Source organism: Leuresthes tenuis, unplaced genomic scaffold (assembly GCF_036924035.1).
Source record: "Leuresthes tenuis unplaced genomic scaffold, fLeuTen1.0.hap1 SCAF_5, whole genome shotgun sequence".
Taxonomy (NCBI): Eukaryota; Metazoa; Chordata; class Actinopteri; order Atheriniformes; family Atherinopsidae; genus Leuresthes; species Leuresthes tenuis.
This window is the reverse complement of record NW_027325359.1, coordinates 17,377,399-17,398,061: the sequence shown is the minus strand read 5'-3', so window position 1 is coordinate 17,398,061 and position 20,663 is coordinate 17,377,399. Positions and strand designations below refer to the sequence as shown.

Below are 20,663 nucleotides of genomic sequence, written 5' to 3'. Positions count from 1 at the left end.
TGATTATTTATCTATCAATGTGTATAATCTGTGCGTAAAAACAACTAGGATCATTTATTTGCCTTTCGAAAAACCATATCAGGTGAAAAAAATGCGATGAAGGCGTTCACGTAGTGACGTCACCAACGGCCCAACAGCCAACGTTGTAGCCATGGAGGAAGTGAGAGGTGAGTGTGATCTTCTCATTCATAGCTTCTTCAAATCATATGTTTTACGGATATATACTAAGGCTGCGGTTGCTGCCGTTTATTTGAAACAATGACACATGTTCTGGGTCACCAGTACGACGAAACCCAACCTAAGGGCCACCGTTATTCAGCGTCGACTTCGCTATTTCAGCCGGCGTTTTGTTTGTCTTATGTGCAGCCGATACAGCTTGTTAAAGCTGCACTGTTAGCACTCCATACCAAAAATAAATAAAAAAAATAACGCGTAGCTCGGCTTTTTGACTGCGTGTAAAACGTTTACTGTCGTTTATTACATTTTAGCGTTGAGAACAAGCTAAGCGTCGCCGGTTTAAAACGTGCTTACTGTGTGAGTTTCTGTTAGTGAACGTTGCATCGTCAGCTGGCCGCAAAATAATGTATCCCCAGCGGAATCAGCGCCCTCGTTTCATTGTTTTAGCAGGAAAACATCTTTCTCATGTAGGTTATCGATTTCTATTAATATATGGAATACAGTTCATACTGAAATAACACTGACAGAGCTAAAATGTTGTGTATTAGTAGTCTGGTCTGATACACTGTAGTACTGTAAGCAAGTATATATATGCACCTGCTGTAAGAGGACACGAAAGACTGTTTTGTTGGCCCGTGGAGTAAAGAATATTGAATTGAGTTTTGTATTCTTTAAATGACACACTAAATATCCTCCAGCGTTTCCCCTGACCTGTGCTGTGCAAAATTATGCGTGGGGGAAGGTTGGACTGAAGAGTGAGGTGGCCAAACTGGTTGTTGGTGGAGACCCCCTTGCTGTCATAGATGACAATAAACCCTATGCAGAGGTAAGCTCCAGAGATCTATCTGTTCAAGGCACTGACAGTGAGGTGTGTTTATGAATAGTAAAAGAACAGAAACACTTACTAATGTCACTACGTTCTGTGGAAGCATGCTGTCTTGCTGAAGAGCTCTACTTAATTTTGTAAACACAGGAGCAGGGGTAAATTGTTTTTCATGCTATTTTGAGTGCTGTTACTGATGATGTGGCATTAAATTGTATGTCACCCATGCAGCCTGACTACAGAAACTACAACGGCCTAGCAGATGTTTAGATAACACCTCTGGGACTGTACCACTCACAACATTTTTCCTTAAGATTCGTTCATCCTTATTGCAAATTTTTATTTGGCTCCTGTCTTCTCAGGCTTTCCTTTTCTCCTTTTTTAAAAATTGAATGTGTCGACAGTGTTGATGTGATGGTTTTGCAACTAAATTGTGATGCCAGTTTCAGTAGATGATCAACAAAACATCATTCATCATTTAAATCCAGAAATTAATATTTAATATTGCCACACGATAGACAGTTGGTGCTTTTATTAAACGGTGGAGTAAGAGGAGAGCAAACATGGGTAAATAACAAAGAAACATAGATGAATGTGATGTTTGATTTGGTTGAATGCAGCGTGTTTTAATGCAGCCATTCTAAAAATAATGCAAAAAGATCATTTACGGGTAAAATATTCACCGATTGGGATATTTTAATAATATGAGAGGTATGACAGGCCGAATCACTTCATATTTGAAGAATGGATGCAGTCTTGAAATTAGATTGATAGCATTCACACTAGACAAATATGTACCTTTTCTTCAAAATCCAGATGATTGTTGCTGAATTGTTTTATTCAGCCTTGATGGAGCTAAACAATCTCACCCTGCTCCTGGTTATAGATGTGCTGCTGTTCCCCAGCATGTTGGCAGAGGGGCTGGCTTTCTCCGTGGCCTTCAGAAGTCTTTATTTAGCCACAGCTGCTCTGCGGGGTTTGTCATGAAGTTCATTACTTCAGGCTCTGACTGTGGTGACATTCTGCAGGGCCCGGCGTTGTTGCTGATCACGTTCATTTTCGTGGTTATCGACAAGTGGTGGTACATTATTGTAACTGAAATGTCTGATGATTACGTGTTTTTGCCTATTTGTACCATGGATGTTTAGTGAGAATTGTTATCTTTTTTTTTAAAGAAAATTACTTGTAAGAGTTAGAAATGTCACATGATGTAGCTCGGTGAATGGTTAGAATAACTGTAATGCACTGAAATTATCCCAAGTTTGACACTGAGGTGGTCACACTGTTTATCCGTCAACAAAAATCTCCTTCAGTGGCCTTCATTTCTTTTTAAGATATTAGGAGTAAACATTTCTTTCAGATTAGGACTCCTTTCAACTTGCTGAATATAAATAATTTTGAACTGTAGAATTAGATAAATATAATGACGGGCCTTTGTCTCAGATAACCTCGGCACCAGTGGGAGTTTCTTTAGAAGAATTAGGATGCTTATTGTCATTTTATATTCTAAAATAAAATGTATATTTATTTATATTTCTGACATGGTCACTGTCCACTCCTGTAACCTTTGTGTCTCCTCCTGCTCACCAACTAACAACATGTGTCATCATGACCCACCTGAACGCACTGCTGTCTGTTCCAGCTGTGGATGGGTGCCCACCCTAAAGGTGATGCCCAGATTAAAGACAACAGGATCGCACAGACCACCCTGGGCCAGTGGATCGCCCACTACCCTGCCTGCCTGGGCTCCAAGGTGAAAGATGCCTTCCAAGGCCAGCTGCCTTTCCTCTTCAAAGTGCTCTCTGTCAACACAGCTTTGTCCATACAGGCCCACCCCAACAAGGTGAGTGCACAAACACACGAACACGCGGCTTTCAAATTCTGTTGGCTTCTTATTCTGAATTTAGTAATGTTTAACAGAATCTTTGTTATTTACTAATCCAAACAATATGCTGAAAAGGACATCACGCCACACCGAGTTCTATGTTTGAACAGAACTGATTAAAATACAGAGCAGAGAGATTTCAAAATAAGGTCAGCTACACTTGTGCAATATAATCAGTCAGTCGCTATAACTTATGCACAGTATAAATGGCGTTTATGAAAAATGCTGTGAAAAAACATTTAAAGATTTTACAAATAATGAAAATGTAGATTTATTAAGGAAATGTTTTACAATCTCATGACTGCCAGCCATGTTTTAGCCTCCGCTCAGTAATGCTTGTGAGCAACAACTCCACCTGTACTAAAACATTTAGAGATATGTTACCTTTTATTAGCAGGACTATGTGTTTGTAAGGTTTAAAGACTGCCTCCAGCGAAAGTCAACTTTTTGTATGTGAAGAACGAGCAGCAAAGAAAGGCCCCCTTGCTGGGTCCCCCTTGGCATTTCCCAATTCATTACACTGAGCAGCCAATCAGAGTGAGCGCTCTCACCGACACAAATTAAACTTGTTGAATCAGTTGAGAAAAATTCCCAACAGTCCGACGATGTGAACGATGCGTCAAACACCAAAAATACCAGAGAGACAGACACTCCAGAAGTGATTATCAGATGGCGTTTACGAGCCCTAACATTTCCTTGTGGTGTTTACTATGTACCAGAAGACCTAAATGAAACAAGCTGAGAATATCACAGCAATCCAAAAACGTCCACCTTGGAACTTCAGTGTACCAATGACAGTTTCAAACTCAAAGATTCAGTCCCATCATCCTGGGAGGTGGGATAACCGTTCATGGTTGGTAGAGTGGAACAACGTTTTTCCAAATACTGAATGAGTCATTTATAGTCTCATATAAGCAGTTTTAAAGCATTAAGGTTTGGTTTTTTTTTTTCATTGGAGCAAAACTTCTGAATAAGTCATTTTATAGAACACGGATGACTTTTTATGGGTTAAAGAAAGACTGATAGATCAGAACAATTCCAATATTATTCACTTTAGTTTAAACACTCCACCTCTATGTGAAGTGACCAGAGATTAATACACACGCTGGGTGCTTTCCCTTTATTAACTTTCCTCCTATTCTGTCTTTTTTTGGGGGGGGTGTAGGAATTAGCTGCAAGTCTCCATGCTCAGTTTCCAGAACACTATCCAGACAACAACCACAAACCAGAGATGACAATCGCTCTCACCCCTTTCCAGGGCCTGTGTGGCTTCAGACCAGTGGAGGAGATCCTGAGGTATCTCAAATGTGAGTTCCAAACTTCTGCAGTGTCATCAGATGATTGCAAGGCAGCATTCTGTGACTTTTTGTGTCAAAGCGCCACATATGTGCTTTAAACTGGAGGCTAAATTCACACCTCTTGTATGTGTGCGTGTGTGTCTGACAGCGGTCCCAGAGTTTCACGCCCTGGTGGGCGATGAAGCTGCAGAGGAGCTGCGGTGCAGCGTGGGAGACAATGTTCGCACCAGCCGGGCGCTCAAGAGGTGCTTCTCGAGGATGATGAGCTGCGAGAAGAAGGTGTTCGTGGATGAGCTCAATGAGCTGGTTAAAAGAGTGACTGATGAGGGTGAGAGGGCTGATCATCGAAACTCCCAACTTGCTTTTTTTTTTTTTTTTAAGTGTTTTTTAAATTGTCTGCATCCCTGCCCAGTGGTGCTATTCTTTGTTACTACCACCAGGAGGCGACAAAGTCTTCATTTATTCTGTAACAGTAAAAATGGAGTTTTAGAACACATGTACAAAAGCACTGGTTAGCTGTTCCACTTTCACGAATGTGTCTGATGTGTGCAGGTGCTGCAGGGAAGGACACATCGAGCAGCAACGGTGACCTGTTGCTCCGCCTCCACTCCCAGTACCCCGGAGACATTGGCTGCTTCTCCATATACTTCCTCAACTATGTGGTCCTAGAACCAGGCCAGGCCATGTTCCTGGGAGCTAACGAGCCTCATGCTTACCTTTATGGAGGTCAGTAGGTCGTTTTCATGGACATCTATGATATCTATAACAACCTCTGTAAAAATGGAGGATTTTTACCTGTATATTCATTGGTCAAAAAAGAAACCCCACTGATTTAAAAACAAAAGGTTTACTGCAGATATTGTTGAAATGACGCAATTTTACTGCATCGCGTCCCAGGGGAAAAGCACTAAAACGCTCTCTGCGAGCTCAGCGTTCTGTGGACAGAGACAGATAGCAGTGTCTTTGCTTACAGCTGCCTAAGCACATCAGAATCCAGTGCAGCTAAAAGATATGTCGTTCTCTGGGAAAATAGCACTCTATCCACTTACTCATCCCAGAGCTGAGCTTAAGTTCACACCCACTGTCCAGGAGAATTCTGGGAAATCACTAACTGTAGAAACATAGATCAAGTGGACGTAAAGAGTTGGCTCCTGGAAAGCCTTTAAAATCACAGGTTGATTGTATCCCAACAGTTTAAGACCTTCTCAGAATTGATTTTTCCATTTAAAGGGGAGTCAGCCCCCCATCTCTGCTTATTTAAAACTTACTTGGCTTCTCTCTCTCCGTTCATTCATCTAGACTGTATCGAATGTATGGCCTGCTCAGACAACACCGTCAGGGCTGGACTGACACGAAAATACATCGATGTTAACACGCTGTGCGAGATGTTGAACTACAACCCAGCGCCTGTATCTTCCAAACTCTTCCCATGTGTCCAAGACCCCTCAGACCCCTGCGTAGCCCTGTACGACCCCCCAGTACCAGACTTTAGTGTCTTGAAGATTCAGGTAGGAACCAATCAAGATCTTGATGCTCCGACCACATTGGGGGGGATCTATGTCTACATTCTTTTAAAGCTGCTGGGCATTACAGAGTAACGCATTGTGGCAACAAAAAAACCCCAAACAGGATGCATACAGTCTATGAATCCTTGCAGTGACCGGAGCATTTCTGTCTTCCATTTACGTTTGATTCAAAATGAAAATTTAAAAAAAAAAAAGCTTACAATCTACACATTTGCTGTTTGTTGTTGCTAACAGCTGGCAGTATGAGACGTAGCCTTCGTGTGGATTTGCAGATAGAGCGAGGAAGTGAGATGGCATCACAAGTGCAGAGACACATTTTAAGGCCTGATATAAAGTGATGTCAGCAGAACTTTCCGTAAGAGATTTGCATCTGCTAATAACGGGTGTAAACAGGGTGTTTGTTTATCCAACGAGGAAAAGGAAAGAAGAAGAGTTGTTAGAAGTAGTTACCAGTGATGCTCTGTGCGGTGTGTGTACATGACCTATTCTACTGTTCTCTGAATGAACATATATTGACCATCGCTGTTACAAAGTTTCTGCTGACAATTCCACAAAGTTTTTTTTTTTCCTGAATGCAGCAGTATGACGGTAACGATAATGATTTAAATCCCAACACCACTAACATTCCTAACAAGCACTTACTTTGCTCTGATTTCTTTGTTTTACTTGTACCCTGCCGTTAAAATACAGTAAATCTAGGACTCAACGCATGACGCTGATGGTTTCTTACTGCACTGTTGTTTTGGATAAAAGCATCCGCTCACTCGGTGTAGATCAAAATTGTGACTTTTGTAAGTAGCATCAATTACTGTTGTAATGCGAGAGGGATGTTTTTTGTGAAGCAAATTCTCAGCCATTATTACCTGTGAGAAAGGTCCGTCTGAACTCCTGCAGTCATGTTATTGCTGAGACCTGTACTTTTGTGTTATTTCCCAAATAACTATCCCGCCTGAACCTGACCTAACTCATAAAAAAGCTGTTTTTGAATTGGGAGAATATCAACATAAGCGTGCGTAAATCCCCAGGCAGAGTCTGAATGTGCGTACTCCTGCTGAGGAGTCTCCTGTTCCCCCGCAGGTCCCAGCCTCGGTGAAGGAGTACACCGTAGCTGCAGTTGACAGCGCCAGTATCCTCCTGGTCATCGAAGGTGACGCCATGGCAACCTCTCCTGCTGCGCTCTCTGACATCACAGTGAGGCGGGGGACCGTCCTGTTCGTCTCAGCCAATGAGAGTCTGTCCCTGCACATCACCTCGCCGTCAGGGATGACCCTGTTTCGAGCCTGCTGCCTCCTGTAGGTGTGAAAAGCTCAGGCTCTCTGTTTGGTTGTGGTTTAATGTAAGAAGATCTGCACTATGAATTGGGCCCAATGACTCAGTAGGAGCCATCTTTCGGATCCAGTTGGTGTGTGTTTTGACAGTGCCCGCTTTTCCCCCTTAATCTCAAACTCATCCTGCGGACAACCGTGCCGCACCCAGCAGTGTTTAAATTTAAAAATCCAGCAGTAGTCCCGTTAAGTATGAAAAGTTCAAAATCCTGTCCACGACGCTCAGAGGACTCCATCATTTAAGGTTCCTGATAAATTAAAGATTGAGCTATTTATCATTTTTTTGCCACAAGCCCATTTAGCTGCTTTTATGGAGCTTAAAGTCGACTCACTTAAAATCATGTAATGGGATTAAAAGCTCCAGAACTACTTCCTCTGGAGTAGGAAGACTGAATGAAGAGGCTGAAAGCTGTAATCTGTTTGCAGGCATTTTGTTGGGAGCAGATACTGTTATTTTTTCAATAATTTTGTTCAAACAGCACTGCAGGGGGATGTGTGGCAGATACATTTACACCATCACAACCGAGCACATCTGTTTTAAGAACCAGCAGCTGTCTTCCCCTCAGGACCACTGGTGCAGTCTGTCGTCTTATTTAACTTTAGCTTGAAAGAGTAAAAATATCCAGCATTCGTACTCCTCCTTAGTGTAATACTGAGATGCCTGTGCATGTTTGATTTAGAGCAGTAACACTGCAGAGGGTCGTCCCTGCTGTTGTAATGCTACATGTCAGTCATATTAAAGGAGATCCGACTGAGATTACAGTCTTGACCTTTAACAGTGCATGCTCACAGTCTGGAAACTTCTCATCAAAGAGGGGAGCAAACAGGAAGTGCCCCAACTCTTTCCATCCCATGAAGCATGACCATATGGGGATCAGGAATGCCAATCAGTTTAAACTCCTTGTTGCGTCTGATTAAAACTGCACTACCTTTGCTTGTTGCTTTGTTACCCAATAAGTCCCAAATGGGTAAACGCTTCCATTTCTTGGACAGCCAAACAACAAGATGCTGCATGCGTTTTCTATGGGGTTATTTGGAGGCAATTCTTTGGACTTTGTATGTTGTGTTTGTTTGTACCTATGAGTCGGTCCGTGACATTACGAACTAAGAAAATAATGTCCTGAACAAAGCTGTTTTAAGGTTCGACTTGATCATGTGTTTTTCACTCGAGGATCTTTTATTGTGACCTACTTTCCAACACGTCGGTACAGTATTTACAGTAGTATTGAGATGAATTCATTATGTTGTGTGATGCTCCAGCCCACACCACGGTTGAAAGGAATTCAATCCATCGCGATGTGGGATTTCTTGTTGTAATAGATTTTCAATGCTAACCTGAGTCAAACATTTAGGAACGAATGCTCGATCAAGCCTGCCTGGTGGAAATCTATTTCTCTGAATGAATGAAGCCTCGCTGATCATTTAACTAACATCATGAACATATTAGAGATATCCAATTGTCACTAAACTTGTTCTTTATTCGGTTCCACTTAACTTTTAGTTGCTAAAATTTCTGAAATATTAAGTATAAATTAGTATTTGAATAGTTTAAAGTGATATAAAACCATTACCTCAGATCCATCCCTGTACTTCCTTTACTGTCTTTTTTTTTTTTTTTAAATTAACCATCACAAGCCTTTGTTACTGATCTTCCAGTTCTACTCCTTCACATCAAGGACTTTGCACATTTATAGTTTGTTTGTTTGAGATGCACAGAACGAAAGCCACTGAATCGTTTTCCTTCACACTTTTATGGGAACGTGTCTCATGTTTAAGTGTTTTTGAATGTGTTGACGCTGTAGCATGACACGGCAGAAAATATGTATGTAAACGTGGTTTAATAAATCCTTATGTTACTCCACCCTTATCGTTTTGTCCTATTTTCCACAATACCACAGCTGGGTTTGTTGACTTGCGTCAGCTTCCAAACTTTTGTCATCTTTTGAAAAGATTGGCTATTTTGTGAGACGGGATAATGGAACAAAATAAAACTGTCTGCATGGACACAGCTCTGACCCATCAGAGATGTGGATCCTTCACAGCTGTCTGGCACCTGGATTTTTGGACTTCTGGGACCTGTGGTGTGTTCAAGCACCCTCCACGGATGTGGGATCAGATTTGGATCTGAATTTTATGTTAATGTTAATTTTAATTGTACACATTAGGCTCTTTTTCTTTTTTTTTTTTTATGTTGCAAAGTGGTTTTAGCAGCATGGCTGTTGCTGTTGAGGTTTACAGTTTTTGATTTTTAGGTGAGCAATGCGCATCGTCCACACAAAGGCCAGAACTCCTGGTGTCTCTGCAGCCATGATCAGCGTTATTCACCACACCCGTAAGTGATTTTAATGTTGTTGTGGATGCTGATCAGTTGAAGGCTAAATTCAGCTCGTCCTGAATTTGGATTTTTACACTGTATTTAAAAAAGAAAACTGAGGCTCACTTTAAAAACAAATATTTCTTAGAACTATCCAACTTTAATACAATTTTCCCAAATTAATCAAATATTTAAATTCATAAAGCTCACACTATATGTTCTCAACATACAGTTAAGATGTTCTGTCTGCATCACTGCAGAGACAGTGCTTTCCCCCCCCTCCAACAGTGAACAATCCACCAACAGCTAAACGAAAAGTGTGGTCAGCCAGGCTACTTTTTTGAAAGCTGCCTTACAGCGTTTACTCAAAACTCCAAATGTTATAATAATGGTTGACGGGAAAGCGTGTCTCCATCGCGCTCCTCTGTCAGGGTCACTGCCTGCCTGAAGTGCTCCCACAGGGGGCGCTGTCCCGGCAGCTTACAGGATACCTGTGGTGTGGAAGCTGCCACAGGTGGTTTGTTGTTCATAGTGTCCAGAGTAAACTTGTGCCTTAGGACCACTTCTGGCGTAGGCTGAAGGAAACTATACAGGGTCTGTAATGCCCGCACGTCCTCCAAAGCATCATGGGCCTTGTAGTCCACCCCCAGCAGCTCCCTGACCAGACTCTCCTGGCGAAAACTTTGCAGGCCGCGGTCCTTCAGCATCTCGCGAGCCAGCGGGAGAGTGTCGACACAGCCCGAGAGCGAAGACTCGAACTCGGCTGTGAGGTCAAGCTCATCGAGCACGCGCGCCAGCACCGGACAGTCAAAGCGGCGAATGTTATGGCCGACGAGGAGGGGGCGTCCAAGCATTTGAAGGAAAGCGATGAAGGAGACCAGGACCTCTTTAAGGGAGTTTGTAGGAACGGGCTGCCGATGGAGGAACAACCTCTGTCTGCTCACCTTGAAGCCCGTTACTTTAGCGGCTCCTCGCTGTATTCGACACCGAGGAATAACGTAGAGGTTCAGCGAGTGGCCTCCGCTCACCGCAGCCAGCTGGACGATCTCACAACTCTGACCTGGTCGGAGGAGGCAAAGAAGACAGCAATGTGTCACTTCAAGGTGGTCTGAAGCATTTTTGACACGGGTCAAAATGCCAGCTGATGTTCAAGATAATCTTCAAATATTGGCTTTTCCTAAAACATCTGATTAATAGGGAGGTGATAGAAGGCGTCACTCTACATTTTAAAACTGCATCGATTTCTATCATCTCAAAAACACCTTGTAATATATATATATTTTTTTTGCCTAATTTCATCTCCATGAAGAGGAAAAGTTTACTGATTGGGTCTGACCTGCAGAGCAGACTCGTTGGCAATTTATTTATTTGGGGTCTTAATTCGCAGTCTTGGCTCAAAAAAGGTGCTGCATTCAGTTTCAACAGGGAACTCCGATACACCGATTTCCGTCCACTAAAAAAAAATTCAGGAAACGCCATCAGTGCTCGGATTCGTATGCACTGACGACAAACACTGGTACATTTTACCCTATAAAAGAGCTCGCATAGAACGTAAAAACTTTGGATATTCTTCATCCAATTCAAACTGATTACATCGACACTTGGAGATGCCGAGTTTCGACCTCAGAGCAAAACCAAACGCACCGTGGGACACAATGGCGCTGCTGTGGTTACTGTTAAAAAATAAAATTCAAAACATACGTTAAATGTCCGTACCCAGTCCAGTTGTTTCCAGGTCGAAGAAAACCTCCGACTGCTTGGCCTTTTCAGCTCCGCCTGACTCTGGCTTTTGCATCACGCCACAGGCCACATAAAGAATAACCTAAATATTTCCTTACGTCTAAATCTTGACAGTAACAGTAACTCGAGTTTGGTTGAATCGACGAAACAAAGACTGACAGCAGTCACCAGCAGTGAATATTTAGCTACATTTTAATACACTTAATCGGTAATAGTTTCACTCAAGTTGGGACTCTCCCTCCGTGTTTTTAAAACTACTACGTAAGGTACGGGGACCGGAAATGTAAAAATTTCAAAACAAAGGACGTGACAAAACAAAGCGAGTCTCCAAAGACGAAACAAACAAAATAAAAGTTTAATTCCTGAATTTAGGGACTATAACTACATAATTAGTTCTTAACTGTAAGAACCAGTGATGAACACTAATTGAAGAATGTTTATTGCCACATCAGTTGCTCTTTAATGTCCTTTTTATTTTGCAAAGGTGAATCAAAACCTGCGTCAGGGCACAACTCTGCCCTCTACGGGAGGAAAATGGTATCGCATTTAGGTCAAAGCATACTAAGCACTGTCCATCAGCAGCTTTTAAGGGTAATTATAAAGTAGCTGTCCATTTTTCATCTACAAACAAGAAGAGTCAAGTCTTGGCTTAGCTCATATTTATGAGTGATTTAGGTGACACTGGAATAAAGTCGTTATTTTGACTTCTCAGTCTGAATAATTGTTAATGTTTCTTCAAGTTAAATCACATCCCGTATTCCAGGACACGTGGGGTGGGGGTGGGGGTGGGGGGAGAGGGTAACTTTCTTGTTTTGATATGGTTGATTCTAATTGATCACATTCTTGGCACTGTGAGACTGTGTGTTTACATCTTACTTATATAAATCCATCTACGTCACTGCTTGAGTCAGTAGTTGTGTGATTAAAAACAATCCACAAAAACAGAGACTTCCAGTGATTGGTAAATGTCACACCATCAATATTAACAATTTGAGAGCCTGAACAAAGCCCTGTTTATCGTTAGCATAGATGCAATATGTGCACTGATGACATAAACAAGATTAACACAAAATGCGTCACAGACACAATTATTAACACACCTTTGATTAATCTGATTCGAACTACTTCCTCAAATGAAAACAAAACAAAAACACGCAAGTCCCTCATGGTTAACTTACGTGTCCTACATGAACCAGACAATGTTGGTTGTATTCCATAAGCAGGGACTGTTTCCACTTTTGTTTTCGCAATCAAGAACACAAGTGTTGTGTGAGAGCGGCGGACTTGCTGTCAGACAACATAACAAGACCACAAGGCAATCGACAAAGATACTCTGTCACCTAATTAAACAGCTCAAACAATCGTGCACAAGATACCTAAAACCGCATGGCTGTAAAAAGAATTAGGTGGTGAGTGAAAAGAAGAAATAGATAAAGCAACAAAAATGTACATAAAACTGGAACTCAAGAGTTTCTGTTGTGCCCGTTAGTATTGTTCAACTTCTTCCGGTATTACAAATTGTGTCCAACTGACCATAAAAACAGTGCTATCACAGCTGGTGCTGCTCCCTGAGGAGGGATCGCTGACATTTGGTGCAAATAAGCAGGCCAGAGTGACACGAGTAAATGGAAGTTTAATGGTTCACACAGGAAAATTTACAGTAATGGGAGCATGAGGCTTACATGAAACATCAAACCAGCAAAACTGAATAAATTAAAATATCATCAATGTCAAATTTCATTGACCAATCATCTAATTTTCTTTCTTTTTTTTCAAATCTTATCTTATCTTGTGAAGGTACAAGATAAGAACAAAACTGCAAATAACGGGTTCATTTAAAAAAAACATCCATATATTTGGGATTTATTTGAACTATTTCTCTTAAAACACTCTGTAAGTGAATCTGAAGATGTCATGAGTGCTTGGTCTCCATGCCTTGAACAGCTCCTTCAGCATTTTAGCGTCCTCTACGGCGTTATGAGCGTTGTAGGATTTTCCCAGAAAGTATTGGACCAGATACTCCTGAGAGTGACTCGGCACATAGCTGTAGAGGTTCTTGCTGAGCAGGAAAGTATCCAGAAAGCCAGACACCACCTGCTGGAACTCCTGCGTGAGGGAGTAGTGCTGCAGCACTCTGGTGAGCACGGGAGCGTCGAAGCGCTTTGCATTGTGGGCCGCCAGCAGCACAGGGCGGCGGAAGGAGCGCAGGAAAGCGATGAAGGAGGTGAGCGCCTCAAAGAGGGGGGTGGTTTCCACAGGTTTCCCGCGGAGAAGCAGGCCGTCGGAAGTGAGTCTGAAGCCTGTGACCTGGGCGGCGCTCTCGGTGAGGGCGCGGCGGGGGAGGGTGTAGACGTTAAACACTCTCTCCTCGCAGACGGCAGCCAGCTGGATGATGTCACACACCGCAGTGTCTGAAAGTAGAGAAGAATGATGAGAGAGAAAAGAATAACCTGCTTCATATGCCAGTGTGTTTTTTTTTTCAGAGAGGATTGTCAGGCGGCAGAAAAGCTTCAGAAACTCTCACACACTCCACTGAGCATGCCCAGTGACAGAGCTTTTGGCTTTATTCTGTCACAGGAATAAAAGCGCAGCGTCTTAATGTGATAACTGAGACACCTTGTAAACATGGGAACATCAGTGAGATGAGATCATGTGCAGATGAGGCTCTTCATTGAACTTCTCTCAGAGCAGAAACATGCAACTCTATGAGGCTCTTCCGGTAACACCCCCCCCCCACCCCCCCACCCCCCAACACAATCAGACAGCCTATCATACAAATCAGGTGTGATCCAGCATAGCACTGCCTTTGTACTTATTATGGCCATGTGACCAAAAAAATCTAGGAAGTAGAAGCAGGGATTCCGAGTTACAGAAACTGGGAATCTAAGATTATTTGTGCAAGCAAATAAACGTGGACTGTTTTCCAGTTGACTACACAGTTGACATTTTGTTGGCATAGACACAGGAGCATGGGAAAAGCCCAGTTGATTATGATCTTCTTCCACTATGTTACTACAGTTATGCGTAAAATGCTCAGAGCAATGGGTGTGGTGTCTCTACACTCTTCAATAGATGAGTTTTGGATGGTGGAGCCCTGATGCATTTCACACACCGACACAAAGAAAAAGAAAAAAAAAAACGATAGCAGACGCAACACCAGCTTCCAGTTTTGGCCTCGGTGTTGCTTAAGACATCTGCCGATGTGTGTGTGAGAGAGTGTGTGTGCAATCATGACTCCTTCTCTTTGACAACGACTCAAAGCAGGTTTGTAGTGGTCTCCGTAAACCCGGTCTCATCACTGCTTTAGTTCAGTCTGCACTCAGCGATCAGTAGGACCTCTGCTTGGTTCGAGGCTGAGCATAAACAAGTTCTCTCTGGTGTCAACTGGAAGCTTCAGACGTGCTCTGACCAAACTGGGAGACTTCATTCCTCACTCTGTTCCGCGGAGGAGACAGAAGTCTGACTGTGAGAGATTAGAAATCTATAAAAACAGAAACTGAAATGTTCCCTTATCCTGCTTATCAGAGAAAGGCTCCACCTGATGTGCCCCTGATAGCAGATGAAGCCTCCACATTGGACTGATTACACAATATGCATGTTTATGTAGCTCTACTGGAACACAGTGAAGGAAACATGATATGTACTATGTGAAAAAAAATCCGTTGACAACTCACATCAAGCCCTGGTGAAGTAAGTTTTACACTCAAGTACAAGTTTGGAATATTTCATATTTTTAAATTAGGTACAAGTTATAAGTATATTTCACTTGTAGGACTTTAAACATGTTCTATTCCGGATTATGTATTACTGCTCTTAGTGACCCTTGACGGATGCAAAGAGTCAAAGTTGTACAATAAGGCAATAATTTAAAAAACACACATCTATAACCCCCCATTAGCGCCGTCTATCTGAGGCAGTGTGAAACAAAACATTTGACATGTTTGGTTGATTCCAGAGGATGGATCACTGTTGATCAGGTGCATCTTTAAATAAGATGCATTAAAGACCACATTTGATCGGAGTAACGATGACAGTTCTCACTCAGGATTAAGCAGACAGACAAAATGGTTAACATTACCTAATCCAGTGGTCTCCAGGTCAAAGAAAACTATGATTTTCTCGTGAGCCATTTGCACGATTTAAGATGAATTGCTTCAGTCCAGCTTGAATAGAGTGTTGCGTCCAACAGTCGCGTCTAACGCACTGAAAGAAGAGCTCAATAGTTAGTCAACTTTAACAGTTTGAGAAATTGCAGCCATTGAGAGTAATGCAACTGACACAGATGAACATAAGTTTCCCTCACCGCGTCCGGTTTGTCAGCTGAGCCGTCTGACAGATGTGAAGCCAGCTGTAGAGAAGAACATCGTGTTTTTTTTCACTGCGCTCATTCGGGAGGGACCAACAGGTGAATCACTGCCACGCCATTTCAAAACTGATCTCCGTGCCCCTGTTTCACTTCAGTAGAAGAGAAACTTAAGTTTTTTTTGTTCTTTCTTCGTCATACAGGCCCAACGAACCCCGCTCCACGAAACTGCTCTGGCCGTCTGACAACATGTGGTTACAAAACAATACCTACCGCCTGTTTAGCTGGAATTTTCCCCGCTCTTCGTTCAGTTTCATTTTCGACGGATTGCGCAACAGAACAGGGGAGACGTTTTGTTCTCTAAACGCAGCACGCGGCGGCTGCGGCGCGAGGAACATGGCCTACATGTAAAAGATAAAATCATTTTGAAAAATTAAATGGAATCAAACGATACATTGACACCACGGTTAATATATCTACACATTTTGATTTAAAAAAGAATTAAAGCTGTACTATTTGGAGGATGTGTTTATGTTGTATTCACGAGAACAGAATGGAAACATGGGGCCAAGTGGGATCAAATAGAGGCTAGAATATCACAACTGGAAGGGTTTGAACTACCAGAAACATAACAGATGTTCAGGACCGTTACAAATACTTAAGAGGCCACAAGGAAGTCAGCTACAACCAAGTATCTGCAGAGCAAGGCAGGTCCTGAAGGCCAAGTCCTTACCATATATCCTCTGCAAGTTCTCAGATAATAACCTGGCCAAGTGAGGAGAAGGAAAGCTCAAGACAAGAAAGCTTCTCACAATGCATTTTTGTGTGTGTGTGTGTGTGTGTGTGTGTGGTTTAGGCTCAAAAAACCCAAAAGTTGCAGTTCCACTTCCATTTAATTTGTCATACTTTGGCCATTCATTTTCTATACATTCCAAGTCGCACTTTTCCCCCCACTCCACTCTTCAAAGTGACAGTGCGTAACAACTAGTGACATCCAGCGGTAAAGTTGGAGATGGCAACTGTTAGCCCGATTCTTTCATTGGTCGTCCAAGAACAAGCCAGAGAAATCTTGAGTTCACAAAGTATTTATTGTGGTCACAGGTGAAGTAAGGCAGCGCTGGACTCAGAGTGACAGAGCCCTCGCAGGGCCTCCGTCAGAGCGAGCCCTGATCTCTGGAAAAAGTTCATATTTACCTTCTTCACATTTATCTTACACGCAACCATACATGCGTAGTATGAGCAGAGTGGACGAGTACAAGATAGGAACATAGATTATTTAGAATATGAATGTCTAAGAGCGAAGCCAGTTATCAACCTAGGAGCAGATTGCATCTGTCTTGGCACTTGCAAATACAGATCAACTGTGGAGGAGAAAGAATGTGACTTTGGTGTCACTCCGAAGACCTTCTTCATTAGCGAATTCCATCTGGGAAATCTTTTCTGCCTTCACCCATCCCAAATCCACAGCAGTCCTTCATGCTTTCGCTTGAGTTACATAATAAATTGAACCCTCAGTTTTTCAAATGCATACCCTAAAACTTCTCACAGCCACTATCCCCTCACTTTCTTCTTCGTCACCCTCTGAACTGCACTCTTCTTCATGCCTTTAGTGCCAGTAATGTGAGCGTTCTCCTTTGAGAACCATAACTAGATGTAAATTGTTTCATTCTAAGGTCACGAAAACACACAATTGATTTGTCAAAGACATCAGACACTGATAGTAACGTGTTTCTGATATTTGTTGTTGCTTCACACTGAAACTGGAGATTTTCTGTCACATCTGCAGATTCAAGTGGCACCAAAAGCTTTGTACAACTTTTTAACAAACTATTTGGAGCACTACTTCTCGATACATAAAAAAAAGGAATAGTTGGCTGAAGCATGATGAAGAAAGACACATATCCTTATGTACCATCTTAACCTGTAGTTCATCTTTAGGAGAGGGGAGTTGTCAGCTTGCAGACAAAAATATGTTGGAAAAGCCAAGGAAGGTGATTATGGGGTGCCAAGTGTAAAACTTTAGTTAACATGATTTTTCTCACATTTAACATGAAAATCAACTTTAAATAAGACTGTGAACCTTCTTGTAACAACATGTATAGACTTCAAGTCTAAATGTTAAATATTAAATCTAAATCTGAAAAATTGTGGGCTTTGTTTCGGATCCCCCAGACCACAGGAAAACCCAGAGGTTTTCATACAACTAATGATGGTTCTAAACATCAGGCATCAGAAACAACGATATGCTTTAAAAAGAAAAATGACAGGCAGCCACTTTACAGAGTCTGCACTCTGTTACTGGGGCCACTTTTCTTGAAGAGCATTGGAAAACAGACGATAAAAGCCTTCCTAAAAGCCCAAGGGTACAAATAAAATGTCAATGATGTCCTTCAAGCTTCAGTGTGATGTCTCATGGTGTTAACGGTAGGCACATTACTGTGCATACACACGTAGTACTGCACAAACTGTAATCCCACTGCATATGTGTGTGTGTGTGCTTGCATTTTAAGTTGTGCATTACGGTGTCTGTAATACTGTATGATTTCTGCGGTGACCTGGTTTGTGGCCCTGTTGTATTGGGAGTGGATTGTTTGTGAGGTGGGACCTCTGTGGATGGATTCCTAATCAGTCTTGGTCTTGCTGGCTCTTTTTGGGTTTTTTTGTCAAGCTTTTCCAGACTTTGTCAATCTGTAAAATGAGTGGTACATGTCTAACATTTGCAAGCACAAAGTTGCATTATAACCTGATGATCAATAGAATGTTTTATGATTGTGTGAAATTGTGTTTCGAGACATTGAGTTTTTGGTTGAAAGTTGATATCACAATTATCCTTTAAATGGTTTGTTGCTTTAAATCAGCATGTGGGACAGTGCAGAGCTTCTCTTTTCTGTATAAGACTGTGAGAGCAGCTAGTTGTCAAGCATAAGAGACCCTGGTACTATGAAGAATTAAACTGCTAAATTACTTAAAAGACTTAATGTTTTGGACAGTTATGTTAATGCATGTGCTGTCTCAGAAATATATACTGTGTAAAATGATTTATTTACATCAATGCACTGCACTCCACTCAGTGTCGCTCAGGTTCAAAGCCACAACATTTCTACTGTGAATTTCAAATACTAGCTTGTAGAGTAATTCTTTTTGAATTGTTCATTATTTCTTTAAACCTTGAAGTCTAGCTCCAATCAACTGGCAGGCAAATCTGTAAAATAGGAAGGCGACAGTGGTGAGCTAAAGTTGTTCCCTGCTGCTCATGGACAAAGTAGGAGATATATGGTCATGCTCAAAGAATATGACTGTTGGTGTGAATATTTCTACTAATTCTGTTCCCTCTCTAAAGCCTGACACTGTCATTAATACTGTGAACAAGCTTTGTTGTCTTCTCTGAGAGAGCAAAATAATTTTTAATACTCTTTTGCTTTGTATCAGTCATCAATATAACTCATATATTTATTTAGATATACTTTGACTGCATAATGATTCAACAAACAGTTTAGTTATTTTTCTAGTTCTATACCAGAGTTAGCTATACAGCTAATTTGCATATGTAGTCCCTGGGCAGGAAACTAAAAAGTTAACAAAATGGACAATACAATACGGACTATGCATACGAGTGTTGCTACTACAACGGAATACATCCTAAAGAGCAGCAACATCATACTAGGCCACACAACAACTAGAAACAACAAGAACAACAGCAGCAACACCCTCACACAATCATACAGTACAGACAATGACTCAAGGACACTACTATCAGTATGCATAAAACATATGAAAACTGCATGATTTGAGAGTGGCTCTTTAGATTCTTCTTGTTCTTCTGTTCACTTTCCCCTTGAATGAGGAATTAAGAAAATAATATGCCACTACTGGGCAACCATCAGAATTTTAAAATAAAAAATGGATAAAACATTCACTAAAACGGCAGGGAGAAACCAAAAACAAGCTGCCAGTGAAAACCTGCCGAGTCTGTTTGTGTCCCGAGCAGTTGCTTTGTCTTGCAAAACGCACCAAACAAAATGCACGTGACAGTGCGTCAATCCCAACCACCGCTGTACTGCAGCTGTGCTGAAGCATGTCGCGGATGATATTAGGTTAAAGGTCGTCAAGTAAAATAAAGTCACCGATGGCAGGCAGGTTTATTTTATAAATAAAATATAATATAATTATGTATATTCACATAATTCATTTAAAGAAAAATCATAATCAAACGTTAACTGTTCAGGCCATGACACCCCAGATTCCCACTAAGGAGGAGAAAGAAAGAAAAAAAAGTAATAAAATATTAAATATATTAATATTAAAATATTCAACCTCAAAAAAATTTCAACCGCAACATCCGGGAACCCAAGCAAGAGCAATCGATTCTAGATTCAAGATCGGGAGCGTGCGTCAAGCAAAAGGAGCGAGCACGAGTCACCCCAATACAACTTCGGCTTGTCACTGTGACTGGATTTTAGCCATGTCCAATAATAATGGGGCTTCGGTGAGTGTTTTAACTCTTCTTTATGCCATCAGTGTGGTTTGTGTCTGTAGGATTCAGTAATAGACCCCCGCAACCCGACCCACGGATTAAGCAGGTATAGAAAATGGATGGATGGGATGAAAAGGGTCACCTGAAGAGGAGCACCCAATTTCATAAATGTATTGTGAGCAAGATAATTGAGCTAACAGTGAACCAACAGTATACTGAGCGTTTTACGTGACACCACATCCTTACAAATGTAGTTTTCCCTAAAATATATAAGCTGGCTGTGCAAATATGAACAGTTGAGATCAACTTTTTTATTTTCTTGGTGTCTTTGGACCTTCCTCTTACATAGAGCCAAAAATGAGTGCAGCGATTGATTGAAAGGAATAAACAGAAATGGAAATACAGTTGGTAATGCAAAAATAGCCTGTATAATTGAAGCAAGCTTAAAAGTCAATATTAAAAGCTCTTCTTTAGCTGTTAGTTGTCTTTTGTTCCGTTTTTATGTCAACATGATCCCACACTGCTTCAATAGCTTTGAGGTCTGGGCTCTGGGGAGGATTCATCACCCCATAAAACCTGATGCCACAGATTTTCAGTTAAATTCTTCTGTGATTGGGCATAGCTCCCTCTTTTCTCCTCGTTTCTCTCCCTAAAGGATTCTCTGCTTGACAGCCACACCTCCAAGGAGAGGGTCTAATTATGAGGTTTCCGTGGAGAAATGGACCAACAGAAGATCCAGATGCATCTTTCCGGTCCTGCGTCAGGTCTGCTGGATTTTTCCCATCGAAAATCCCTTTT

The 20,663-nt window shown here is 41.7% G+C and overlaps 3 protein-coding genes across 3 annotated transcripts; 1 reads left to right on the top strand and 2 right to left on the bottom strand.

The window, feature by feature from the left end:
* The first annotated feature begins 127 nt into the window (after positions 1 to 127).
* mpi (mannose phosphate isomerase) lies at positions 128 to 8,896 on the top strand. Its single transcript, XM_072386311.1, has 8 exons — positions 128 to 167; positions 876 to 1,003; positions 2,643 to 2,843; positions 4,051 to 4,192; positions 4,332 to 4,511; positions 4,736 to 4,909; positions 5,483 to 5,691; positions 6,787 to 8,896. Exons 1-8 carry the CDS (start codon positions 152 to 154, stop codon positions 7,003 to 7,005), a joined length of 1,269 nt encoding a protein of 422 aa, XP_072242412.1. The 5' UTR covers positions 128 to 151; the 3' UTR covers positions 7,006 to 8,896.
* Positions 8,897 to 9,676: 780 nt separating this feature from the next.
* On the bottom strand, positions 9,677 to 11,354 carry LOC140306658 (protein PML-like). Its single transcript, XM_072385261.1, has 2 exons — positions 11,065 to 11,354; positions 9,677 to 10,408 (listed from the first exon to the last, which is right to left on the bottom strand). The coding sequence occupies exons 1-2, from the start codon at positions 11,141 to 11,143 to the stop codon at positions 9,729 to 9,731; spliced, it is 759 nt and encodes a 252-aa protein (XP_072241362.1). The 5' UTR covers positions 11,144 to 11,354; the 3' UTR covers positions 9,677 to 9,728.
* A 1,343-nt stretch (positions 11,355 to 12,697) lies between these two features.
* LOC140306657 (DNA polymerase III PolC-type-like) lies at positions 12,698 to 15,722 on the bottom strand. The gene is made up of 3 exons (XM_072385260.1): positions 15,392 to 15,722; positions 15,167 to 15,291; positions 12,698 to 13,499 (listed from the first exon to the last, which is right to left on the bottom strand). Exons 2-3 carry the CDS (start codon positions 15,216 to 15,218, stop codon positions 12,970 to 12,972), a joined length of 582 nt encoding a protein of 193 aa, XP_072241361.1. The 5' UTR covers positions 15,219 to 15,291; positions 15,392 to 15,722; the 3' UTR covers positions 12,698 to 12,969.
* Between the last annotated feature and the right edge of the window lie 4,941 nt (positions 15,723 to 20,663).